Source organism: Dictyostelium purpureum (assembly GCF_000190715.1).
Source record: "Dictyostelium purpureum unplaced genomic scaffold DICPUscaffold_238, whole genome shotgun sequence".
NCBI classification, from domain to species: domain Eukaryota; phylum Evosea; class Eumycetozoa; order Dictyosteliales; family Dictyosteliaceae; genus Dictyostelium; species Dictyostelium purpureum.
The window spans coordinates 22,752-50,327 of record NW_003519574.1 but is presented as its reverse complement, the minus strand read 5'-3'; the positions used below and the strand labels follow the sequence as shown (position 1 = coordinate 50,327).

The window sequence follows — 27,576 nt, the reverse complement described above, 5'->3', positions numbered from 1 at the left end:
GGGGGAAAAAAAAAAAAAAAAAAAAAAGGGAAATTTTTAAAAACGGAAATTCGCCTTACCGTTTTTTTTCCAGGGTGGCCCCCCCTTGAAAAAAAAAAAAAAAAAAAATTTTTAATTTTGGTTTTCTTTTTTTCCAAAATTTTTTTTTTTTTTTAAAAAAAAAAAAGGGGGGGGGTTTTTTTTTTTTTTTTTTTTTTTTTTTTTTTTTTTTTTTTTTTTTTTCAGAAAAAATCCTTTTTATATATATAACTTCTTTTAAAGTTATAGTTATAAAATTGATTGAGGTCTAATTTGTTATTTTTTCTTTGTTATAAAAGAAATAGATAAAAATATTATTATTCAAAAAAATTTTATAATAGAAATTTATTTTATTTTTATTTTATTTTTTTTTTATTTTTATTTTTTATTTTAATTTTTTTTTCAAAAAATAAAATTTTTTTAATTTTTTTTTTTTTATTTATTTTATTTTCGTTCTTAATTACTCATTTTTTATTTATTTATTTTTAAGCTATTTAATTTTTATATTCTAATCTAAAATATATAACTATATAAAATACTATATATATTCCACAATAAATAAATTAATAAATAAAAATAATCCAATATTTTTAAACAAAATAGATATTTTATAATAAATGTCAGGAAATAAAAAACGTGGTGTTAGAATTGTTAGAGGTGGTGGTGGAGGTGGCGGTAGACCAAGAGGTGGTGGAGGTGGTGCTAGACAAGCAGCCACTAGAAATAGATTTCAAGTTGTAACTAATAGAAACACCTCTGATTCAATGTCTGATGAATATTCAAGAATTTGTATTAGTGGTTTACCAAAAACTGTAGATAGAAATGATCTTATGGAGTATCTTAAACTTAAATCATTTAAACCAGGTATCAATTTTAAAGGTGTAAGTAAAAATATATAAATATCTTTTTTTATTATAAAACGAAATACTAATATTGTTTAAATATAAATAACCATAGTATGAATTTAGAAATGGTAATTTATTTTTGGGTGTAGAAAATACAGAGGATATTCCTTCACTTATTGGTTTAAGTGGAATAAGATATGGTGGTGTTAAAGTTTCGATTTCACAAGAAGATAAAAACTCTGTTAGACAAAACAGACAAAACAAACCAACCCAAAGAGGCCAAATTAGAACGTTTACAAATAATACCGATAAAATTTCAAACACAAAACAATTAAAGAGTATTGAAGACCACGTTAATTCCTCTTATGTAGACAATGCAAATCAAGAAGTTGTCGATTTTTCATATCTTCACTCCACCAAAGATATTAATTTTAACGACATTAAAACATTCAGACAAATTTTCCGTGTTATTTCAGAAAAATGTTTAAAGGTATATAATAATAATAATCTTTCACCATTTATATATTATAAAATAGTTCAAACCTAGTTATTATTATTATTATTACCATCAAAGCAATATGGAACAGAATCATTTTCACACACATATGTACCACCAACCCATGCTATATTGTGTGTTGTGTTATATAATAATAGCTTTATATAACACCAAATTGGTTAATGAATCAACCATTCATTTGTATAGTTGGCTTATACTGGTTAAGGTTTTAGGAACCCAAGAAGTGGCTATTGTATTCTCATGTTTTCGTTTTTTTATATCAACTTCTCCAAGCAAATAATCAAAAATTAATCACATATTATTTATAGGTTTCCAACAAAGCTCAAATCTAGATTATTTAGTTTTTTTTTACATTTTTTTTTTTTTGTTTGTAAAACATAACTACTCACTTGGGTTTTTAAATAAACCTAACAACCACCAGATATATAGTTAGAGAATAATAATATTAATAATAATAATATAATAATATAATAATATCAATATACTATAATAAGTCAAATATTAATTCACTTTTTTATTTTTTATTCATATAATTTTTATAACCAATTATCAATCTAATAATTTATAATAATAATTATTTTTATAAATTGTTTTTTTTTTGTGGTTGTTATTTTTTCGATTCTACTAACATTTTTTTTTAATTTTAAATTAACTTTTTTTTTATGTTTTTTAATATAGGCAAATACAGTTTCATTTTCGCATAATAATATTACAACTTTAGCTCCATTTAGATTTATGATTAAATATTCGTTGGATCATGTTATCAATTTTAATTTCGATTCAAATAAAATTAGCGATATCAATGAACTTGATTGTTTATCAGATTTAACTTTAAGAGAGTTAGTTTTTACAAATAATCCAATTTGTCAAATACCTAATTATAGAATGTAAGTAAAAAAACTAAATAAAATAAATAAATCAAATTAAATATTTAATAACACTTTATTTGTTTTTATAGGGAAGTAGCAAGAAAATTCCCAGATTTAAAATTTTTAGATGGTAAGGAAATTGGTCCAGAGGATTTCCCTCCAAGTCCAATTCCTCCATTAAGACCAAATTATTGCGATAGTCCGGATAGACAACAATTCGCATATAAATTTTTGGAGAGATTTTTCAAAATATTTGATGGTACTAGAGAGGATATCATTAAAGCTTATACTGATGAATCCAAATTCTCGATGACCTATGTAGCTGATAGTGGGTCTCTCCCAATGAGAGGTTCAAATAAAGTCTACCAAAGATCAAATAGAAATTTTAAGAAGCCAATGGATGCTGGTAAGTTTAAAATAAAACCAAAAACAATATTGTTTTATATCAATACTAATTCAATTTTATTTAGTTAAAAAAACCCAATTATTATTTTCAGGATATGATAATATATATAATTTTTTCAAACTCTATCCAAAAACACAACATGCCTTGTCTTCATCGATTATTGATTCATTTTTGGCTCCAGGAACTCAAGTATGTAGTATAAAATTTTTTTTTTTTTGCCTTTTTAAAAAATATATTAATTTTTTTTTCTTTTTAGTTATTAACTGTTATTATACATGGTCACTTCCTCGAACCAACCTTTAATATAAAGAGATCTTTCGATAGAACCTTTGTATTGGCACCAGCACCACCAGGTTCTGATGCCGCTAAAGGTGGATGGGAAGCAATTGTTTTAAATGAACAGCTTAATGTTAGACCATACCTTAGACTTCCAAGAGTCGAGCCAGTAGTATCTCAACCCTCTTCCGCTGAACAAGAAGCAATTATAAATGAATTTTCAGCCTACACTAAATTAAAACCAGAATTCGCAAAAGAATGCCTAAATATGTCAGGTTGGGATAAAAATAAAGCATTAGAAACATTTAGTAATCTTAAGGTAAGCACTTGATATAGCTAAAAAACAAAATACATATAAATATATATTAATTCATTTTTTATTTTATAGGCCAATAACCAAATTCCTCAAGATTATCTCATTCAATAAAAAATATATAGATAGTATCAAATCAACCAAAAAAAAAAAAAATTAAAATAAAATTTAAATTAAAAAATAGAGATAAAATTTAAAATTCTCTATTAAAATTTTTTTTTTCAATGTAATTAATAATGTTTTTATTTTATATTTTTTATTACACATCCATTCACAAATAACAATCATTTAAGAGAAAATGATCAAATTAATTTATTTTCGTTAGGTATGCACAGCTTTGTTCACAAAAAAATCTAACTTTTTTTTTTATTTTAAAATTTTTTTTTTTTTTTTAAAAATTTTTGATTTTTATTTTTGATCAAATTGTTTTTTTTTTATAGTTTTATATTTTTTTTTATTATCATTATTTAAACAAAATGAACTTTGTAATTAGAAATACTTTTTTAGTTGGTAGAAATATTACTACCAAACCATTTTTAAGATCATACTCCACCCAAGGTAAATATTATTTTTTTTTTTTATTTTTGGTTTTTTTTTTTTATTTTTTCCTAAATTTAATTTATTAAAACTATTATAAAATTTATAGTTTTAGGAAATGAATTAAGCGAAATTTTAAAACAAGCTAAGGTCGCTAAATTACAAGAAAGACTTTCATTAGACCCAAGAACTAAAATCACCTTTACCGAATTTGAAGGTATTTGCAAAGATTTTGGTATCAATGAAAGTGATATCAAAACTGTATCAAATGCACTTTCCCAAACTGGTTCAATTATTTATTTACCAAATAGTGTTAATGAAAATTTAAAAACAAGTGTATTTTTAAAACCATCACATATTTACCAATCATTAGAGCAGTATGTTTTCAAAAAAATAAATAATAATATACAAAGCAAAAACAAAATATATAAATTATAGGCATTAACAGATTTCTATTTTTTTAGAGTTTTAGATATTGAAAATAAAGGTGTTGGTTTACATAAATTAATTGAATTTAAAAAAAGCGATATTGCGGAATTAAAAAAAGAAATTCAACCATTACAAGAAAAAAAAGATATCATTGATAGAAAATCTCAAAGAAGAGCCACTAGTCTTATTTGGATGGGTTTGGGTTATTGTTTTGCTCAAGCCGCAGTTTTAGCTAGATTAACATGGTGGGATTTATCATGGGATGTTATTGGTAAATAATCAAATATTAAAAAAATTGATTTTTTTTCTTTTTTTACTGACAAAATATTTCTTTATATTTTAATATTTTAGAACCAGTCTCATATCAAGTTACTTTTGCAAGCGTTCTTATTGCTTATACTTATTTCGCTGTTACCAAAACTGAATTTACCTATGAAGCTTTACATAACAGACTTTTTTCAAAGAGACAAGAAAAACTCTTTAGAAGATATAATTTCCCAAAAGATCAATACTTTGCCCTCGCATCTAAACTTGAAAAGAAAGAAAAGGAACTTGCTAGTTTAGAAGCTGTTGAAAATAATCATTTACACCACCACGATAAATTATAAATCATTCAGATTTACTATTTTTTTTTTTTTAAAAAAAAAAAAAAAATAATTCCTCCATGTTGTTAAATTAGCTTTAAAAAAAAAAATTAATAAATAAAAAAACTATTTATAAAATAATAAATTTAATTAAAAACTCTTTATAAAATAATAAAATTATTTGTTTTATTTATAAAATAAAATAACGATTGGGATTAAATTTATTTGATTGTAAATCTTCGCCAAATTCGTAACCATATTGATTTGCTAAAATTGAAACACCATTATATTTGTATCTGGTGGAGAAATGGGTGTGACCAAAGATATATGCTACAACAGGTTTTTTCAAAAAGTTTGAAAGATTTGTAGAAAAAGCTTCACCAATTGGATCATTGGCTGTGTAGTTTGGATGGGATGTGAAGAGACCTCTTTTGTGGTCATTAAATTGCGGAGCATGATGGGTTAAAACTATGCATGGAGATTTGGTGGGGTTTGAGTCTTCGAATATTTCTTTTTTTAAAAAATCAATGGCTATTTCGTGCAATTTATTTGTATCTTCTATTTTGATTCTTCTGCTTTTTAAACCATTGGAGTCATTATGCTCTAAATCGTATGTTTTAATTAGCCTATAGTCATTGAGACATCTTTCGACGTGTTGAGGATTGATTTGAACATTGCTCCATAGAGTAGTTCCAACTATTTTATATTCGTCCAATTGGAATGACTCGTTCTCTAATAAAATGACATTGTTAAATTCGCTACACATTGACTTTAGCTCAGAGTGAACCTCTTCCATTGTGAAGGAGCCATTGTTGTAGTATTCATGGTTACCCATTACAAAGAAAACATATTCGTATGCTTGCGAGCATAGTTCAAAGAATTCTCTTAGGTTTTGGGACTTTACAAACGGACTACCAATATCACCAACGAGTGCTAAAAAGTATCTGGTATTTGGTTCTTTTTCAAATTGATATAGAGGTTTTAATGCATCCATTGATGGAACTTGTAAAAATTTTCTCATCTCCAAGTGTATATCTGATGCATATCTAAATATTCTTTTTGGTTTATTTGGATCTATTGGTTCTCCTCTAATAGTTGTAGTTGGATGTTCGAATTCTCCTTCTAAAATCTCTTTAACTGGTTCATATGTAACATCTTTATTGCCCAAATCATCATTATAATTATGAAACTTTGGAAGAATATTTTTAAAAAATTCCATATTGATCTATTTATTAATATCTAGTTTTATTTATTATTATAAGTTATTATTTATTGTTTATAAAAAAAACAAAAGTAATTATTAGTATTTATATTAAAAAATAAATTAATAATCAACTTGAAGTAAAAAAAGTGACAAAAAAAAAGTAACTTAAATTGAAAAAAAAGGTGCAAAATCAAATTTTCAAAGAATTTTTTTTTTATAATTTTGTTATTATTTTTTGTTATTATAAAAAAAAAAAAAAAAAAGTAAAGAGGAAATAGAAAGACCAATAAAAAGAAAATGAGAGAATATGTGTATATATATAAATTAAGGGAAAAAGATATTTTATTTATTATTTTGAATACCTACCTAGTTTTATAATTTTTTTTTTTGTATAACTTAAAAAAATAATAAAATTTAATTTTATTTTTTTTTATTTTTTTTTAAAATTTTTTAAAAATAATATTTTTTTTTTTTTTATTTTTTTTAATTTTTTTTTTTTTATTTTTTTGTTTATTAAATAAAATATAATATAATTTTATAATTTATTTATATAATTTAAAAGGTTATATAGTAAATTTTAAAAAAAGAAAAAAAAGGATAGAAATATAATAGTTTATAATAAAATAGCGAAATAGTTAATTAATAGGAGTTTAGAATTTTCAATAACTTCCCAAAAATTTTAAAACAGCAAAGTTTAGGATATATATTAATAAAAGTTTAATAGAATAAAATGTATGGCTATCATGGTTATCAACAGCAAATGCCACAACCAACACATAGTGTTGTTGATGGTAAAATGCATAATTTGAATACATATTTAAATTATATTAGAGCATATAGGGATCCTTTAAGAGTTGCAAAGGATTTAAAAGAAACCTTTCATTTATTCCCAAATTTATCACCATATTATGAAAATATACCAAGTAAGTATTACAATACTCCTCCATAATAATAATTTAATTTATAATACTTATTCAATTTTAAAATTTAGGTAGAAATATAAATTTAATTAATATTAAAGGTACAATACCAATTTGTTTTAAAAATATAAATTATTATTTACCAATTATCGTATGGGTACCATTAAACTATCCATTAGAATATCCAACCATATTTTTAGATCCAACACCAGAAATGAGAATAGTGGAAAGTCATCAACATGCAAACCTACAGGGTTTGGTTTATCATCCATATATCAGCAGTTGGAACAGTGCATCAACTTTAGGGCAATGTTTAAAATTATTATGTGATGCTTTTAGTTTTAAACCACCATTAGAAACCAAATCACCAAATTCATCGCCATCAACTACATCATCACAATATAATCAACCCCCACCACCATATGGATCATCTCCAAGCGGTTCTCCAGTTAATAGTAATGGAAATAATAATACAGGATCTATACCCCCACCACCCTATGGCTCATCACCAGGAGCTTCTTCAAATTATGTACCACCACCATCATACGATTCATCAATTCAAAAAAAGAATGCAGCATTAGCAGCAGCAGCATCAAAAGGTTTAGGTGATCCATCCATAGCAATTCCACCACCAATACCACAAAAACCACAACCACCACCAACTAAATCATTACCACAAATTCCTCCACAACCTGTAATCGATAAAAAGAAAGAATTAATAGACGAATGTACAATAAAATTACAAGAGATTTTATCACAATATTATGACACAACCGTAAAAGAAATTAAAGATTTTCAAGTTCACAACAGATCATTGGAAGAGTTATCAAAAAAACAACAACTCGAAAAAGGAGAGCTTCAAGAACAATTGGCACTTTATAATAGTCAAATTGATCAATTAAATGAAAATATTACCCAGTTAGAGAAATGGATTAAGGAGAATGATAAACCTGAAACTGATATTGATATCGATGCCATGTTGGGTCCTAAAGATCCATTATCCAAACAATTATTAAAGTTAGTTTCTGACGATTCAACCATTGAGGATCTTTTATATTATTTAGATAAAGCTTTACACAGTAACAGAATTTCTCTAGATGAATACTTAAAAAATGTTCGTTCTCTCTCAAGAGATCAGTTTATGATCAAGGCCACTGTTAAAAAAGTTCAATATTTTATAAGACAAAATCAACAACAGTTTTTACAACAACAACAACAGCAACAACAATCTTCACCACAATCAAACAATAATCAACAAGTTCCAAAATCATTACCACAATTTCAATCACCACCACCACAACCACCACCATCTTCATCTCCCCAAAATGGTCATTATCAATCTCAACTTTCTCAACTTTACTATAAACAATAATTAAAAAAAAAAAACTTTTTCAATAATAATATTTATTATAATCATTTTTACAAAACCAAACAATTAACAAATATTTATAATAATAAAATAATAATATATTTTAATTATTTTTTTTTCTTTATTTTTTTTTTCATAAAAAAAAAAATTCATTTCCATAAATAAAAATTAAAATTGATGTATTAAATTTAATTTATCTATTTTTTACTTTTCATATATTGTTAGATTAAAAATAGGAAAAAAAAGTTATTTCTTTTTTTTTTCTATTTTTTTTTCCATATTTTTAATTTTTTTAATTTAATATTGCAATTTTTAAAATTTTTTTTTTTTTTTTTCAGAAAATTAAATATCTTGGAGTTTAAAAAAAACTTTTTATTATTTAAACACAATAATATAAATAATATAAATAATAAATAATAATAAATAATAATAAATAATAATAAATAATAAATAATAAATAAAATCACTTAAACTAAAATAAATAAAATAAAAATAATTTTTTGTAATAATATTAAAAAAATGCCATCAGGATTTAATAACACTCAAAAGAAGAGTAATATACTCAATGGTAATACATTTTATCTTGATTGTGGTCCATCATCTGGGTATAAAATTAAAAAAGAACTACAAACATTTATTGAATCAAATGGTGGTCTTGTTTCAATGATTTTAAACCAAAAGGTAATTATAATTCAACTCTTTTGTTAGAGATATTTATATATTTAATAACACTTTTTTATAATTTCAACAAATGAATTAAACACCTTAAAATAATAACAAAGGGGTTTTTAATTATCTTCTTTTTTTCTAAAATATTTTAACTTATTTTTTATCATTTACAACTTCATTCAATTACAACTTTTATTTATAAAAAAAAATTTATTAATATTCTAAAACAATTATTTTTAGGTTAATTATTATGTATTCTATGGTGACTTTCAAGATTTAGTCAAAGTTGAAAATAATAATGATGTTAATATTGAAGATTTATCTTTTGGGATTAAGAAGGCAATCAAACTAAATATTCCAATTGTTTCAAAAAGATATTTAGACGATTCAGCTTCATATGGCAGTTTATTATCTCATGACGAATATTCACTTGTATCAAAATACAACATTAAAGAATATCACTATAAATCATTTGACTTTTCAAATTTATTGGGGGATAATAACAACAATGATTCAGGTAGTGAAAACAAAAATAAAAAATTTGATAGAATAAAATATGATGAAAAATCAGATTTATTTCCAGAATCAAAATATCATATTGTCAAACATAATATTTTATCCAAACACGATAGGCTTTCTGATAGGTTTTGCTGTATCGAACTACATGTGGCAGGTAAAAGTTTAAATTTAATTCAAGTTGGTGGTGGCTCGAATAATAGTGGCCAAGATTCATCTGATGATGATACATCATCATTTTATAGAGTTTTTCTCAACTATGGTACAATTTCTGGTGGAATTTATAAAGAAATTAGTGAAGAAACCAAAGAATGGATATCAGCAAATAGCATCGAGAGCGCTTTATCAATTTATAATCAAATATTATTGGAGTATCTAAATCAAAATGACTATTCAAAATTACAATTAAGCTCTGTTATAGTAGGTTCAGATAAATTAAAAAAACTTTATCAAACTCAAAGTGAAGATTTATCACAACAAAAACCATTGCCACCAAACTCATTACCAAAGTCAATTGAATCACTAATCAAAATGCTCTACGATAATGCCATAGTAGAGTTAGCCAGTAAATTTGGTAATGGTAATACATTATCACTTTCACCAGAGGGTACCATTAAAACATCAATGGGTGATATCACATTGGCTCAAGTTGATAAAGCTGAGTTGGCTTTATTCCAATTATCCACTTTACTTAGAACCACAAATACCAAAATTGATGAAAATAAATCGGTGGAGCTATTTAATGAAGTTTACAAAGCTTTGCCACAAATTAAACCAAGCTCATCCAAGCCATTCGACTATGAACATTTATCTGATATTCAAGAGTCCATCCAAGTTATGAAGGATATTTTATCAGTCGGTGAATCATTAAGTGGTTTATCATTTTCAGTTGGAAATAATGAAGCTAAAAGATATAGAGCATTACATTGTAATATTACCAAGCTAGATGATTCAAGCAAAGATTATAAAAGATTATTAGATCAGTTAAAATTAGATGATGTATGTTTTTTTTTTTTTTCTTTTTTTGTTTTGTAATTCATACTAATTTTTTAAATTAATATTCAGAAATTATCAATTAAATCAATTTATAAAATAAGCAGAAATGATGAAGAGAATTTAAAGTTCCAACTAGGGAATATTAAAACACTATATCATGGTAGTAATCCTTCAAATATTTTAGGTATTTTATCTAGGGGTTTATTACCACCAAATGTTTCAACATCAATTGGTTCTGGAAGAAGAGACATTGGTTATTTGGGTTCTGGCATTTATTTTGGTACCAAAGCAATGACAAGCGCACAATACTGCAAAGATTCAGAAATTAATCATCATAAATATATGTTTATTTGTCAAGTTGCATTGGGTAATTGCAAGAAATATACAACTCATCAAATTCAATTAAATCAACCACCAAAAGGATTTAATAGTGTTCAGGGTGTCCAATCTACCTCAAATTTAAAATCTGAATTTCTAGATGATGAAATTGTAATTTATAATTCAAAACAACAAAAACTACAATACTTAATTGAATTTCAAGATACAAATTTAAGAAAAGAATTATTAAATATTCCCAACCAAGTCTTAAATGTTTCAAATAGTCCACAAACAACAATTAAACCAGATGAATGTCCTACCACTATTCCAGAAAAATCAGAAAATAAAAAAGATATTGAAGAAGAAGAAGAGCAAAAAGAAATTGGTCTGGTTTCAAAATCATCATCTGGCAAAGATGATATTCCATTAAAATCTGTTCATGTTAGAGCTAGAGTATTAGATCTTATTGGAGAAGTCACTATCTATCAACACTATCAAAATTGTTCCTCGTCAACTATTGAGGCAAAATATGTTTTTCCATTAGACGAAATGGGTGCAGTTTGCGGTTTTGAAGCATTTATCAATGGTAAACATATTATTGGTGAAGTAAAAGAAAAAGAAAAGGCTCATCGTGAATATCGAGAGGCTGTAGCTGCAGGCCATGGTGCTTATCTAATGGACGAAGATAAACCTGATGTGTTTACAGTTAGTGTTGGAAACCTACCACCAAAGTGTGATGTTCTTATTAAAATCACATATGTCACAGAGTTATCAGTTGATGGCTTGGATATTAGTTTTGTATTACCACGTTCAATCACACCTAGACAACGTTTATCCTCTGGTTCAAATGTTACACAAAATGTTACCAAAACTGTTTCAATCAGTGACCAAGACCAAAAAGATTCAGATCTTACCATCCAAGTTGGTATTGATATGCCATACAATATTGTAAAATTAACCTCACCAACCCATAATATCAAGATCAAAAGAACTCACACAAAAGCTACTATCGAACTACAACCAGGTGATAAGAGCTATTTAGATAAAAATTTCCAACTATTAATTGGCCTAGAAGAACCCTATTCACCACGTATGTGGGTAGAGGTAGATGATAAAGGTCATCATGCCAGTATGTTGGCATTCTATCCAAAATTAGATATCGATAGCACTCAAGAATCATTCACTCACTTAACTTTACTCATCGATTTATCTGCATCTATGGCTGGTGATACATTTGAAGATCTTTTAAGAGCAGTTCGTTTAACTGTTAGGAATCTACGTGGTGTACCAAAATTACTTTTCAATATTTGTGATTTTGGTGACAATTATGATTGGCTTTTTGTTGAAGATGTCCTACCAACCGAAGAAAATCTCCAAATTGCATGGAACCACATCAACAAATTAAAACCAATTAGTGGTGGTACAAAACTACACTCTCCATTGGAATCAATTTATTTGTTATCAGAAAAAGCCAAACCAACCAACCCACACAATATTCTATTGTTTACCGATGGTAATGTTTCAAATGAAGAGTTATCTTTGATGTTAGCAAAAAAGGCTTCAAATTTCTGTCGTTTATTCACATTTGGTATTGGTGAACATTGTTCCAGACATTTCATTAAACAAATTTCAAGAATTGGTAGTGGCTATGCAGATTTTATTGTCCCTAATAAACGTCCAAATCCTAAAAAGATTGTTGATATGATCCAACGTGTACTCCAACCTGCAATGTCAAATATCGAGGTAGCATTCGATAGTACTGATAAAATTGTTCAATCTCCTGCAACTATTTCTTCAATTTTTAAATCAGAAAGACAAGTTATTTATGCATTCTCTGGTATATGTACACGTGCAACACTTGTATGTCATGCTCCAGGTGGGGGTATTGTTTCAAACATTGTTCATACACCCGAAATTGGATTTATCAAAGGTAATTTGATTCATAGATTGGCTGCACGTTCAATGATTAGAGAATATAACGATGGTACCTATAGCTCAAATAAGCACGAGCATGACTTAATTAAAATGAAAAAGAAACAAGATGTTATCGATCTTTCCATAAAGTATAGCATTGTAACCGAGTTCACAAGTTTTGTAGCCATTGAAAAAAGAGAAGCTGGCGAACAAATTAAAAAAATCGATTCAATCCATTCGATTATATCCCAAACTGCTGTCGATTCATTACCATATGTTGCATGGGAAAACAAAGGGGAAGGATTTGATCAAGACTTAAATGACCCATCACTTGTAAGTAAACGTGATCAATTAATTAATTTAATTAAAGAGTACCATTCAAATAATAGATACTCTGACTCAATTAGAATATTCTATCAACTTAATGAAACTTTTGGTGACTATTCACATGATGAACTATCATTACTTTCAAATACTATTAGTGAATTGATTTCAGAAAAAGTAACTTCATTAATCTCCATCAATATTTCTGCACCAACAACACCCACCAAACCATTATCATCAGCAAATTCTAAACAACAAAGATTAAAAAAGAAACTTAAAGATGAAATTATTTACGAAGGTAAAGGATTATTAAGGTTATTAGAAAGTAGCTATAATTCAATGTCGAATAGTTCCTTTGCCAATCAAGAGAAATTATTATCTTTAATAGAATCTCAATATTCAATTTATACTGGTCTTTATAGATGTGACGATAACAAATATTCTAAAAAACAATGGCAAGAAAAAATTGAAAATCTTTATAATCAATTTATAAATAAGTCAAAAGAAAACCCATTACCACCAACAAACTCTACTTTAATCAAGTTTTATCATTCAGTTTCTCACTTCTACCATGCCAATGGTGATACCCAAAAAGCAATTTTAATTTCAAAACAAGCTTTTGATAATGGAATTTCAGAGCTAGATTGTCTCGAGGAAAGCTCATACAAGGATTCAACTTTAGAACTCCAAAAACTAAGAGACTATTTAAATGAATTAACCGTTTATTCAGATGAAATTGTCGAAGAATTAGAAGAAGAAAACTATACTTTATCAGATCTTAAAGAGATACCCAGTAAAGTTAGTGATTTCGAAAATGCTGAAAAAGAAATAAATACTATACCACAAACCAGTGCCGGTGAATGGTTAAAAGCTGCCCAAGTCAGTAATATTACCCTAAAACAAAAATCATTTAAACCAAAAATTGAAATCGACACAAATATTAGATTGATAAACGATGAAGATCCCATTTATAAACCAACATCCCTAAGCTACGCTCCAACATCCCCAAGCTACTCTCCAACATCCCCAAGTTACTCTCCAACATCCCCAAGTTACTCTCCAACATCCCCAAGTTACTCTCCAACATCCCCAAGCTACTCTCCAACATCCCCAAGTTACTCTCCATCTCCTCTAACATCAATCACATTCTCTCCAAATCACCCACTTGAACCAAGGCATATTGTATCTTTGGGCACAAAGGTCAAAGAATCATTGGAGCCCTTTGTATATAATCAAGTAATTGGTGCACCTTTTCTACCCTTACCAACTGTTTACAGTAAAAAAATATTTCCAATAAGTTCTGGACCACCTCCACCACCACCACCCAATTTGTACGTTCCCCAGTCAAAAAGGGAAACATTCATTTCAAGAGCAGTAGGCGGAGCACCAGTACCAACAGTAATTCCAACACCAACATTACCTATTGAAGCATTGTCTGGATTTTTTGGTGGAGGCAGAGGCGTCGGTAGCTGTGTACCAAAAGCTCCACAAAAATATCAACAAAATAACAATAACAATAATTCCAATTACCCTTCACCAGGAGCTCCTTCTGATCACAGATTCAATTCTATTAGCGGAAAGAGTAGTGGCTCGATGGCCCCAAGAACATCCTTACCATCAGCCCCAGCCCCATCAGCCCCAGCCCCTCCACCTCCACCTCTACCTTCATTTGGTGGCTTGGCTGCTTCTAAATCATTAGCTTCCGACCGTAGTGATCTTCTTTCATCGATTCGTAGTGGTGTAAGTTTTAAATATGCCGGTCAATCTTCTGCTTTAAATGCTAATCAATTAGAACCTACCCAGCCAAATAGTGAATTATTAAACAAACTTTCGTCCGCACTATCTTTACGTAGAATGTCAACTTGTTTTATAGATAATGATGAAGATGATGAAGATGATTGGTCAGATTCAGATGGTGGTTATGATGGAACATCAATATCAACATTAACAGCAGCAGCACCATTACAACAAAAGAAAGAAAAGAAAGAAGAAAGCCATGATGATATAGGATTTGGGTTGTTTGATGAATATGATTACTATACACCTCAAATGTCCAACGAAAAATTGCCTGATAAACCAAAAATTCATGAATCTGAAGAAGAAAGTGATGGAGATATGGGTTTTGGTTTATTTGGGGACTATAATGACAAACCACAAGAAAAACCAGTTTCTGTCCCAATCAACCAAGTATCTGCCCCAATCAAACCAGTTTCTGTCCCAACCAAACCAGTACGTTTATATCAAGAAGAAAGTGATGAAGATATGGGTTTTGATTTATTTGGAGACTATGATGATAAACCACAAGAAAAACCAGTATCTGCCTCAATCAACCAAGTATCTGCCCCAATCAAACCAGCAGTATGTTTATATCAAGAAGAAAGTGATGAAGATATGGGTTTTGATTTATTTGGAGACTATGATGATAAACCACAAGGAAAATCAGTATCTACTCTAACCAAACCAGCATCTACTCCAATCAACCAGGTATCTGCCCCAACCAAACCAGTATCCCACAAATATCAAGAAGAAAGTTATGAAATAAAAGAGTATTCAAGAAGGAGACTATCTAGAGGTAATCAAGCTAAAAGTGAAGACACACTACCAGCAAAAGATGAAAAGAAAAAAAAGAGAAAAGAAAAAAAGGATTTAAAATTAAAAGAGAGATCAGAAATTGTGGAAGAGAAACTAAAAGTAAAACCAGCACAATCCATATCCTCCTTTGTATCTCCCTCACCTTTATCTTCATCTCTCTCTTCATCCTCAAAACATTCAATTTCAAGCCTAACAATTAAAGTATGTACTCAACTAAGAAAAGTTGTTAGTGACTTAGGTTCTTCATCATTCAAAATTTCACCAACTGCTGCTGCATTAGGCATCTCTGAAATGGAATTTTATAAATACGAAAGAAAACTTGGCGGTTTACAATCAAAAACTTTTAAAAACTTATTATACCTTTTCATTTTTGTTTTCTTAAGTATGCTTACCGATGAAACTTATGACATCGATCTTATTACCAGAGATATTCCAATTTTAGCTTGTGAATCGAGTCTTTTAAGCTATGGAGTTGATCGTGCATACATCAAAAATGTTTTAAAAACTTCATCAAACAAAAATTTATTAAAATTTTAAAATAATAAACACCATTATTTAAATTATTTTTTTATTTTTTTTTTTATTGCTTATCAGAGATATCTTTTTATTTTGTTTAAATAAATTAAAAGATATGCAATGGTTGAAAGTTATTTTTATCGCACCACCACAGAAACTTTTTTTTTTTTTTTTTTATTTTTATTTTTTTTTTCTTTTTTGAAAAGTTTTTATTTTATTTTTTTTTTTATTTTTTTAAAATTTTTTTTAAAAAAAAAGTGAGGTACAGAGCGTGGTGATCCACCATTCAGCTTGTGTGCGACGTGTAACAAATTTTTTTATTTTTTTTTTGTGTCATCATATATAATATTTGATCAGTATTAAATTTCTAAAAATAAATTAAGATATAGAAGATTATTTTAGTTCTAAAAAAGTATAAAATAAAATATTAGGCAAAAAAAAAAATTAAAATAAAATTATAAATAAATAAAATAATATCTATATTAAACTTTTGTTATATACGATTGATATATCCTCTTAACTGCCAAACCCACATATTAAATTAATAAAATAAAATAATAATAATAAGATTTCAATTATTATAATTCAATCACCCACATAATAACTACATAACCCCATATTTATATATATATTTTTTTCTTTTTTTTTATTTTAAAATTTTTTTATTTTTTTTATTTTTTTATTTTTTTTTTTTAATTTTTTATTTAGTCCAAACTCAAATTTGTGTAATAATAAATAAAAAGACTAAAAATATAACACACCATCACCATCATTTATTATATCAATTCAATAAAAAAAATTAAAATAAAACACACAACCTTTATATATATTCTCCCCCTAAAAAAATAAAAAATTGATAACAGTAATTTTTTATTATTTTTTTATTTATGTTTTAATTTTTTATAAAATTTTTAAATCAAAATAATATATCATATAAAACACCAAACCAATTAATTATTGCAAAAATTTCAAAAATAAATTTAAAATAAAGAAAATAAAAACAGTTGTAGTTGTATCCGATAGCTAAAAATAAATATACACGTCCAACTTTACCCAAAACCAAATATCTACCCAATAGTAATAATAATTAATAATAATAAATAATAATAATAATAATAATAATAATAATTTAAATTATATAATAGTAACGGTTATTATAAAATCAAAACATAAACACCAATAAACATTTATTTTTTTTTATAATTTTTTTTGGAGAAAAAAAAAAAAAAAAAAAAAAAAAAAAAATATGACTTTAAAATCATCTAAAAAAAAGTTAAAAATAGAGGAAAATGAAATAAATAAAAAAGAAGATAATGATGGTACTCCAGTTACAACAAATAATAGTGGGGCTAGTGCCAATAAATCATCAAAATCTAAAAACAGTTCTTCTAAACCAAAAAAGAAAAAAGAAAAAGAATTGGTTTTTATCAATGAAAAAATAAAGGATAGTAACCCCAACCATCAAAAAACACCCCAACCGCCATCACAACAGCAACAATATCAGAATCCACAAGTCCAAAATTTCTCTTTTCAAAATACAAATTTTCAAAATGTGACAAATCCTTATCAATCATCTTTAGGGTATCAACAAATATATAATGTGGTACCATCTCAAATATTTTCAAATAATAATAATAATAATAATAATAATAATAATAATAATAATAATAATAATAATAATAATAATAATAATAATAATAATAATAGTAATAATGTAAATAATGAAAATGTAAATATAAACAATAACTATAATGATATCATTAAAGAAGATAGTGAAAAAGAAAAGAAAAAAGATAAGAAAGAAGAGGCTGAAGATACTGAAGGTAAAAAAGATAAAAAGAACTCATCATCGGTGCCATCAAAATCTAAATCAAAGTCAAAATCAATTTTAGATGATACAGAAAAGATTAGAATTGTTGATCAATTGTTTGATGAATTTATAAAGACTGCATATGCAACAGATTATAAAATCAATTTTAAGGCCATTGAATTGTTTGAAAAATCAGAAGAGAAATATACCAACTACAATAAAAAGATCATGGATTTAATAGAAGATAATAGCATTGGTTTGTCACAATTTAACAGAAGTCATTTCGAAAAGATTGGTTATGATTCAACATTTAACAAAGTTTTAACATTACCATACGATTGTATTATCAAGTTATTTAATAGTTTTCAAAATTCTAAAAATGAATTGATCAGACTCTACATTGCTTTACAATTTTTTATATTTTTTGAAAATAAGCAATCATTCAAAGAAACCAAGCAATACACACACTATGGAATTTGCAAAAGAGTTGAAGTTAATATCAATTGGAAAGAGTACTATGGCTTCCTAATAAAAGTTTTCATTGATCCATCAAAATTGGTTTTTCAAACATTATCTCATCTGGGTTATGATAAAGTTATTTTATTTGAAAAATTATATTATAGCGAAAATGTTTGTATACCTAATAATAAATATTTATTAATATAAAATAGAAACATACTAATTTATTTACATACGTTTATAGAATTTAAATAGTTTATTCTCAAATTTTTCAAATGATGAAATCGAATATAGATTAAAGAAAATGTTTAATAAATATATCTATAGTTTCCCATATCATTTAGAAGACTATAATCCAAAAACGGAATCACAATATAAATTAATTTTAAGATTAAAGGACATTTATATAAAAGAAAAAGAAATTATAATTGATAGAATTAGATTAAGATTAACAAAAACAAATGAAAAAATAAATAAGTCACCATTAAATAATTACAATAGTAATAATAATAATATTGGTAATGATAATGAAGATAACCCAGAGAAATCAGAAAAAAAAGAAAAGAAGGAAAAAAAGGAAAAGAAAGAAAAGAAGGAAAAAAAAGAAAAAGAGGATAAGGAAGATAACGATGAACATGATAATAATTTACAAAATACAGTAAATCATTTAATAGAATTATTTAATAATACTATATCAAGTTATTTAGAAAAACAACAACAGCAACATTTTAATAAAACATCACAATTTTTAGATAGTAGTAATAATAATAGTAATAATAACTTTTTGAATTTCAATGGCTATCAATTACAACAACCACAACAGCTTATAATAAATCAACAATCATATGAACATATTAAAGAAGAAGAGTTAAAAGTTAATAATTTAATATTTAATAACGACACAATTAAAAAAGAAAAAGAATTCAATAAAGTTGAAAAGAAGAGAAAGAAATCAAGTAAAAAAGAAAAGAGTCCAATTGTTGAAATACCAAAGTCTGATTTTGATTATTATACAATACTCAAGAGTTCACCATTTGAAAATATTTCAAGTGTTTTTAAAAGTCTAACTAAATTAGAGTTACACTCCCACGATTATAGAATGGAGTCATGTCATTTAAATAAATTTAATTTTCAAAAGAGCGTTCATACCTACCCAACCGAAATTCCGAATTTAAAGTCTTTAAAAATCATTGGTCATTCATTCGAACAAGATAAATGGTCTGGTTCCTTCAAAGGTTTAGTAGATTACATATTGGTATATTCAAAGTGCCGTTTGACCGACTTCTATTATCTCTATTTGAAACACTATAAGAGTTGTTTCGATAATCCTTTAATCGACCTATTACTAAAGTACCATAGAAATACTTTGACAACTATCTCTATTGACACTTACAGATTTTGCAAAGAACATTTACCATCAACTTCAAAAATTTATGAATATCCAAAAATCAAACTTTTATTATTGGAAAATAATTATGATTTTACAAGTTTATAAAAAAAAAAAAAAAATATTAACAATAATTTTTTTTTTTATATATATAAATAAACAAACTCTTTCAATTATATATGAATTTTCATATATAAACATACCTCCCCTTATATATTTATTCAAAAATTAAAATAACTTGTATTTTTTTTTTATTGATTTTTTTATTGATTTTTTTATTGCTTAATCTAGATTTCAAATAAAAATAATTATTCATCTCATTTCTAGAAATCTAAAAATAAAATCCACAATTATAAAATGTGGGTGTACCTTAAAATTTTTGTAAAAAAAAAAATAATCAAAACCCACACCCACACTAAAAATTCCTTCAAGTGGTTAGGGGTTTGGCAACAATGTGCCTTGTTTTTTTACAAAAAAAATAAAATATAAAATAACAAACATTAACATTTTTTAAAAGTTTTATTTTATTTTTTTAAATTTTTTATAATCAAATTTTTTTTTTTTTTTTTTTATATTTAATAATCTTTTATCTTATGTATTTTTAATTATTTGTATTTTTATAAAGAGATAAAAAATGAAAAAAAATATTTTTTTTATATTTATATATATAACATTGGTTTTGGCTGCAGATAAATTAAATGATATAGATTGTAAATATAAAATAATTTATAGATTCTATCAATAACTACTATAAATTTTAAATATAACTTTATTTTTTTGATTATTATATAGATAACACCCTATCTGAATTATTGAAAGGAATGTATTCGTATAAAACTTTTGAAAGCTTGTATCCTTTGACCAACGGCTATATTGATTTTTGTAATGATAAATATAAACCAAATATTATATGTATTGGGACAACTCTTTCTAAAGTTACATTAAGTTGTGAATCAAAAACAAAGTTTTATTATTCCGATTTAAAAAATTTTACCTCTTTAGATTTCTTTAGGGCAAATGATTGTAAATACGATTTCAGTGATTTCGGTGATGAGGGAAATTCTCTATCAAATAAAGGAATTAGTAAAGAATTGTAAGTAGTTTCATTATTTTATTTTTAATAATAGAATTTTAATTTTTTTTTTTTTAGATATTTAAATGGAATTACTTTAGACACTTCATTTAGTGCAGCAAGCATACTACCTTTACCGACAAATAAACTCACACTAAATAATAAAGATACAGAAACTATTGAAATTATTAATTTTTCATTTTTTAAAAATATTAAAGACTTGTAAGTTTTTATTTTAAATTTTAATTTTAAATCATAAATAATTAAATTTTTATTTCATTTTTTACTACAGCACCTATTTATTCAATGGAACAATAAATACTTATATACCAACATATAATAATGATTTACTTTCTAAAAATTTAAACTTAGCTTTCAATTCATTGTATGTATCATATTTATTAAATAAATATATAAACTAAATTTTAATATTAATAGTTTATTTTTATTAAAGCTATTCAGTACTTAAGAGTATTCCCACTTTTTCCAGAACAACCATAAACGATTTGTAAATATATTTATTCAATAAATTTTTATCTTTCCTATTAATCTAAATTTTAATATTTAATTTATAGAAAAATAACTTTATTTACAGGTTTTGATAAAACTACATTATCAAATATACAAACTATTTCAAATGTTAAAACATTGTAAGTATTTCAATATAATATTTTAAAAAAAAAAAAAATACTAAATTAAATTTTATAGTACCCTAGAATTCCCTATCGACCCAATTGAATTTCCTGCTCAATTAACATCATTGAATAATATTAATAATGTGTAAGTTTAATTTAATGTTTTTTTTAATGTTGTTTTAAATACTGACTTTTAAAGAAATATATAGGGAAATAAAAGGTAAATTTAATAAAATTAATAATAAGATGGATCTATCAAGTAGTTTAAATTTAATTAAGTTAAATATAAAATCTAATGATAATATTTTTAACTATAATGGTGAAGTACCATTTTCAAACTACCCAACCTCTTTAAAACAATTGTAAGTTAAAAAAAAAAAAAAAAAAGAAAAAAAAATATTAATATTTTATATTTATAGAATTTTAGAAAACGTTGGTTTAACTATATTCCCTACAATTTTAAACTCCATCATTTTTTTGTAAGTAAACTATTTTTCATTTTATTTTATACAATGAATATTAATTTAAAATTTTAGAGATATTGGTTATAACTCAATTACAGGACCATTACCAAATATTAGCGAAGGAAATTTGATAGATTTAGTTTTAAATAATAATAAATTTACCGGAACTGTACCAACATCATTCTGCTCACTAAATATTCAAACTCTCAATCTAGCAAATAATGTTGGATTAGCATTACCTTTACCAAACTGTTTTGAATGCTATAGAAGAACATTAAATAATTACTACAAAACATCTTTTGCTGGAATTTCTGAAATTATAAACTATTTAGATAATTTACCAACTAAGTCATGTGGTATGTTTAAGTTTTTAAAAAAACAACTTAAATAAAATAACTAATACCATTCTATTTTAGGATTAATTTTTCCAACTATTAATTATAGCTCAACTTCAAAAACTATAACTTTATCAGGTCAAAATTTAGGATTTACAAACCCAATTGGTATATATTCAGATTCAAATTTAAATTCGTCTATTACTTTTAAACCAGTTAAATACTCATCTCTATTTACCGCTCAATGGGATAAAAGTGGACCATTACCACCAACAATGGTATTTAATTTCGATGGTGATGACTATACAGTTTCAACTGGAAACTACAAGCCTATAGTAAAAAGTGTTACTAAATCATCAAATACATTTACATTCAATGGATCATTCTTTAACTATGATACCACCCTTATTAGTATCTCTTTGGGCGGCAATGAACATGTACCAAATATTTACTGTCAAGTTTTAACATCCACTTTTGAAACTATTTTATGTAAAGTGGATGAAAGTATACAAGCCATACCAAAAGAAGAAAATCTAATAATAATTGTTAAAGTCGACCAACTTTCTACCCAAATTACCTTTGATTCAAATAGAGATACCACCCAAAATGTTAACTATTGCCCAACTAGTTGCCAAAATGGAGGTATTTGTTTAACATCTACCTCAGAATGCCGATGTACCGAAGATTGGCAATCTATAGATTGTAGTTTACCTTTAAAACCATGTCCAAACAATTGTAGTTATTCTTCAAGTAAAGGCTGGTGCGATTCTGTCAAAGGAGAATGCTCATGTGACCCTCTATACACTTATTATGATTGTTCTAAACCCAATCACTATGCTCAATTCATATCATCTCCATTGACCACTGGTGGCGAAGTTATAATAACTGGTTGGTTTGGTGATGTACATGAAAACTTAACAATTTTAGTTGATATAGACAATTATTGTGAAATTAAAAATGTAACAAACTCAAAAATAACATGTACTATAGGCCCAGGCGAAGAAGGAACTAAACCAATACATATAACACAAAATAATATAACTCGGTCAAATAATAACCTATTCAAATATAAAAGTATTTATTCAGGAAGTCAAAGTAGTAAAGAAAATAGTAGCAATAACAACAGTAATAGTAGCAGTGGTGTTAAAAATGAAAGTAGTAATAGCGGACTAGAAGAATCAGAGCAATACTATGAAGAGGGCTCAAATAAAAAATCATGGGTGTTGCCTGTTGCTATCGTTGTACCGATTGGTGCTGCTGCAATTGTTGGTGGTTTGGGTTTCTTTATTTATAAAAAACAAAAAGATGATCCATCAAAAAAAAGTAAATTCTCTTTAAAGAATCTTTCAAAAAATATAATATAGAAATAATAATAGCGATAAATAAAAATTTTTTTTTTTTTTCAATTTTTTTTTTTTTTTTTGGTTTGAGATTAATTTATGTTATATATAAATAACTTTTCTATTTTTAGTTAAATATTAAAAAAAAGAAACTCGTGTGGTTTTAAAAAATTCAACACTTTACCCAGTTTTTATATAAGGGTAATCCGTTAATGGTTTTCTATGAAATTTTAAAAAAAATAAATAAAATTTTTTTAATTTTTTTAAAATTTTTTTATTTTTTGCAAACTGATTATCTGAAAAAAAAAAAAAATAATGGTTGGTGGTAGAGTTTATATTATTTGAAATTAATAATGTTTTGATTAAAAAATATCTATTTCTATCTCTTTTAATCATCAATAAAATATAAATTTTAAATTTTTTTTTTATTTTATAATTCAAAAAAAAAAAAACGATGCTTAAATTTTTTTTTTAATCATTATTATTTATTGTGTAATAGAAAAATATATTTTTTCTTTTTCTTCAAATCAATAATATTTATTTAAGGTATATAGAAATATATATCTTAAATCTTAGAAAAATAAATTATGAAATTAAAAACCAATAATATTTTTTATTTTTTATTTATTATTATTTTAATTAGTAATAATAAGGAGTTTTATATAAGCGCACTTTTGCCAGCCTCTGACCCGCAATGTGTGTATTTAATTTATTTATTTTTTTTTAATCAAAATTTAAAATTTATAAATTAATTTTTTTATTTTTATTTAATCACATAGACATTTCATTAAAAAATATTTTAGGTTCAGTTTTATCAGGAACAGATTATTTAAGTATTTACCAAAATGAACCAGCAGATATTTGTTCTCAAAATAAAGCATTTTTAAAAGTTACATGTATTGGTGATACTATTGACACATTATATATTACAGCAGCATCACAATCAGCCGATTTAGATTACAGTAGTTTCAAAGCATTTAAACTTTCATACCTGGAATTAAATGGTTCAAATTATGGTATGAGGTTTACTAAAGATTCTTTTGGAGATAAATCTGATCCAACTAAAACCGGTGTTACCAAAGCATTGTATGTTAAATTTAAATAATAATATAATTACAATTTATTAATTTATATTTTTATATTTAGAAATTTAATTAATTGTAGAATGAGCGACATTGCAACTCTTCCTTCACCAACTTCAAATTTAACATTAAATAGTTTAGATCCTCAACCTTCTATTATCAATTTTAGTATTCTTGAAAACATATTGGATTTGTATGGTTAATTTAATTTAATTTTATTTAGATTTTATTTTAAAAAATATTAATTATTTTTAAACCTTAGTAAATATGTAAACCTTTACTCAAACACAGCACCACAATATAAAAATAATATAGTCCCATCAAATATAAAATATATGAATTCATTGTAGGTTTTTAAAAAATTGTTTTACAAATTAAAAAAAAAAAAAAAAAAAAAAACTAATTATGAATATTTAGCTATATTTCAACATCCAATGTTCCATCGTTTGAATCATATGCAATTAAAGATTTGTAAGTTATAAATTCCTTTTAAATGATGAAATAATTAATTAAATATTAATTTTCTTATAATAATATAAAATAGGTACATGAATTTAATTGGAAATTTTGATTCAGCCTCACTTACAAATTTAAACACATTAGGAGGATCAGAATTAATGTAGATATTGTTTAGATATACACTCTTTATAAAGTGGATTTATTATTAATTATTTTTTTTAACAGTAATTTAGATGTAGCTTTTGGTAATATCGATTTCCCAACTTTTAATTTAGATAAAACTACACAATTGTAAGTTTATTATAATTATAAAAAACTATTAGTTATATATTTACCTATTTACTTTTTTTCTATTTAGAACAATAAAAGGAAGTTTTAATGTACCAACTGAAGAAATTGATTTAGCTGGTATCCCAAAATTACAAAAGTTATCAATTGATTCAAATTCAGCAACTTTTAATTTTAACAAAAAAATACCATTTAAAAACTTACCATCAACACTAACTTATTTGTAGCTATTCTTTGATTTTTTAAAACAAATTTATTAATTTATCTCCATTAATATTAATATTTTATTTTATATATGTAGATCATTAGCATCAATTGGAATTACAATTTCACCAGATATTAGCTCAACAAATATTGTAGATTTAAAATTAATTAATAATGGTTTAACATCAGTCCCAGAATCATTTTGTCAATTAAATATTCAGACATTAGATCTATCAGGTAATACTGGTTTAGTAACACCCTTACCAGATTGCTTTAGATGCTATAAGAGAACATTGGGAAGTTATTATAAAACAGCCTTTGATGGTGCAACAAATATTATTAATTGGGTAAACTCTGCTTCCATTGATGTAACAGCTTGTGGTAGGTTTATTAAATAATATTTTACAAATTCTTATTTATTGGTAATTGTTATTAATAATTTTTTATAATTTAGGAAAAATTCAACCAACATTAGATTATAATTCAAATAACAAAGAGTTCACATTATCCGGAAATAATTTAGGTTTTATCAATCCAACAGCAGCATATATAGATCAAAACGGCTCAGATAAGACAATTCAATTTAATGCAGTCAAATATTCAACCCTATTTAAAACACAATGGACAAGCGACTGGAAACCAGGATATTTCTCAATTGGTTTTGATAGTGAACAATATAAAGTTGCAACATCGAAACAAAATCCAACTGTAGAAACAGTATTAAGAACCGATAATACATTTTTGTTTATGGGTTTATACTTTGAATATTATTTACCATCGGTAGTTCAAATTACTTTTACCAATAATGATGGAGCTAAAGTCGATTGTCAAATTTTAAGCTCATCATTTGATGCCATCGAATGTCAAATTAGCCAAGATTTAGATAATAATGAAAATATGGTAGTAATCGTTAAAGTAGACGACCTTTCAACTCAAATTACGATTAACTCAACATCAGAAACCGAACAAACTTTAATTCCCTGTGAAAAGCCATGTATGAATCAAAAGATTTGCATATCATCAATTGGTCAATGTGATTGTGGTGATGATTATCAAGGTGTAGATTGTTCAATCCCATACTTTTTATGTCCAGGTGATTGTAGTGGTCCTTCCAATGGTATTTGCAAAAATGAAACTGGTACCTGTGATTGTAATGAATTTTATACCACTGAAGATTGCTCAATTCCAAATCATTATGCCTCTCGTTTTTCAACTCCAACAGTATTAGGTGGTGATATTATAATAGATGGTTGGTTTGGTTTTATTCACGAAAATTTAACAATTTCAATTGGAAATCAAAATTGCACACTCAACAAATTCAATGATTCATTTATAAATTGTACTATTGGTCCAGAAACAGGTTTCCAAGATGTAAATATTACCCAAAATGGTATAGAATGGTATAGTAAAGATCGTATAAAATTTTTAGGCACAAAAAAATATGAAGAACAAACCAGTTGGATTTTACCAGTAGCAATCGTTTTACCCTGTACAGTCATTGTAGTCGCCAATATTATTGGTATAATATATGTATATAAAAGACATAAAATTAATTTATTTTTCGAAAAAAGAAAAAAAAGGGTTGTAACTTTGGAAAATATGTATTAAAAATAAAAATTTTCTATAATAACTTTTTGCTTTTATTTCTTTTTCCGATTTTTTTTTTCAACCCAAAAATACCACAACAAAAAAATAATCAAAAAAAAAAAAATAAAGTAAATTCTTTTTATAAATATGTTTGGAAATTAAAATTATTTACCTCTAAAATTTAAAAAAAAAAATAAATCCAATCAAAAAGTATCCAATCTTAATTTATTAAATTCAAATAATTTGATATGGATAACAAAATTATTATTTGAAATAAAAGAAAAAAAAATGAAATTTGTGGAAGTGTTTCAAAAAAAAAAAA

General features: G+C 25.4%; 7 protein-coding genes across 7 annotated transcripts; 6 read left to right on the top strand and 1 right to left on the bottom strand.

Moving 5' to 3' along the window:
- Window positions 1-635: 635 nt before the first annotated feature.
- Window positions 636-3,358, top strand: DICPUDRAFT_155279 (uncharacterized protein; the record flags this gene model as incomplete). Its single annotated transcript, XM_003290695.1, has 7 exons — window positions 636-899; window positions 976-1,353; window positions 2,059-2,267; window positions 2,339-2,655; window positions 2,720-2,844; window positions 2,912-3,250; window positions 3,320-3,358. The coding sequence occupies 7 exons, from the start codon at window positions 636-638 to the stop codon at window positions 3,356-3,358; spliced, it is 1,671 nt and encodes a 556-aa protein (XP_003290743.1).
- Window positions 3,359-3,720: 362 nt separating this feature from the next.
- DICPUDRAFT_81460 (uncharacterized protein) lies at window positions 3,721-4,818 on the top strand (the record flags this gene model as incomplete). The annotated part of the gene is made up of 4 exons (XM_003290694.1): window positions 3,721-3,802; window positions 3,891-4,158; window positions 4,246-4,481; window positions 4,562-4,818. The coding sequence occupies 4 exons, from the start codon at window positions 3,721-3,723 to the stop codon at window positions 4,816-4,818; spliced, it is 843 nt and encodes a 280-aa protein (XP_003290742.1).
- Window positions 4,819-4,984: 166 nt separating this feature from the next.
- On the bottom strand, window positions 4,985-6,013 carry DICPUDRAFT_37878 (uncharacterized protein; the record flags this gene model as incomplete). The annotated part of the gene is made up of 1 exon (XM_003290686.1): window positions 4,985-6,013. One exon carries the CDS (start codon window positions 6,011-6,013, stop codon window positions 4,985-4,987), a length of 1,029 nt encoding a protein of 342 aa, XP_003290734.1.
- A 715-nt stretch (window positions 6,014-6,728) lies between these two features.
- Window positions 6,729-8,290, top strand: DICPUDRAFT_155276 (uncharacterized protein; the record flags this gene model as incomplete). Its single annotated transcript, XM_003290693.1, has 2 exons — window positions 6,729-6,921; window positions 6,990-8,290. The coding sequence occupies 2 exons, from the start codon at window positions 6,729-6,731 to the stop codon at window positions 8,288-8,290; spliced, it is 1,494 nt and encodes a 497-aa protein (XP_003290741.1).
- A 516-nt stretch (window positions 8,291-8,806) lies between these two features.
- On the top strand, window positions 8,807-16,153 carry DICPUDRAFT_155275 (uncharacterized protein; the record flags this gene model as incomplete). The annotated part of the gene is made up of 3 exons (XM_003290692.1): window positions 8,807-8,968; window positions 9,197-10,471; window positions 10,538-16,153. The coding sequence occupies 3 exons, from the start codon at window positions 8,807-8,809 to the stop codon at window positions 16,151-16,153; spliced, it is 7,053 nt and encodes a 2,350-aa protein (XP_003290740.1).
- A 1,225-nt stretch (window positions 16,154-17,378) lies between these two features.
- On the top strand, window positions 17,379-19,896 carry DICPUDRAFT_155274 (uncharacterized protein; the record flags this gene model as incomplete). Its single annotated transcript, XM_003290691.1, has 2 exons — window positions 17,379-18,572; window positions 18,646-19,896. The coding sequence occupies 2 exons, from the start codon at window positions 17,379-17,381 to the stop codon at window positions 19,894-19,896; spliced, it is 2,445 nt and encodes an 814-aa protein (XP_003290739.1).
- Window positions 19,897-20,609: 713 nt separating this feature from the next.
- Window positions 20,610-27,275, top strand: DICPUDRAFT_155273 (uncharacterized protein; the record flags this gene model as incomplete). The annotated part of the gene is made up of 17 exons (XM_003290690.1): window positions 20,610-20,881; window positions 20,939-21,082; window positions 21,153-21,245; window positions 21,436-21,510; window positions 21,569-21,640; window positions 21,705-21,857; window positions 21,915-21,974; window positions 22,032-22,315; window positions 22,376-23,617; window positions 24,438-24,720; window positions 24,781-24,909; window positions 25,134-25,187; window positions 25,261-25,335; window positions 25,401-25,466; window positions 25,534-25,686; window positions 25,765-26,048; window positions 26,122-27,275. 17 exons carry the CDS (start codon window positions 20,610-20,612, stop codon window positions 27,273-27,275), a joined length of 4,593 nt encoding a protein of 1,530 aa, XP_003290738.1.
- Between the last annotated feature and the right edge of the window lie 301 nt (window positions 27,276-27,576).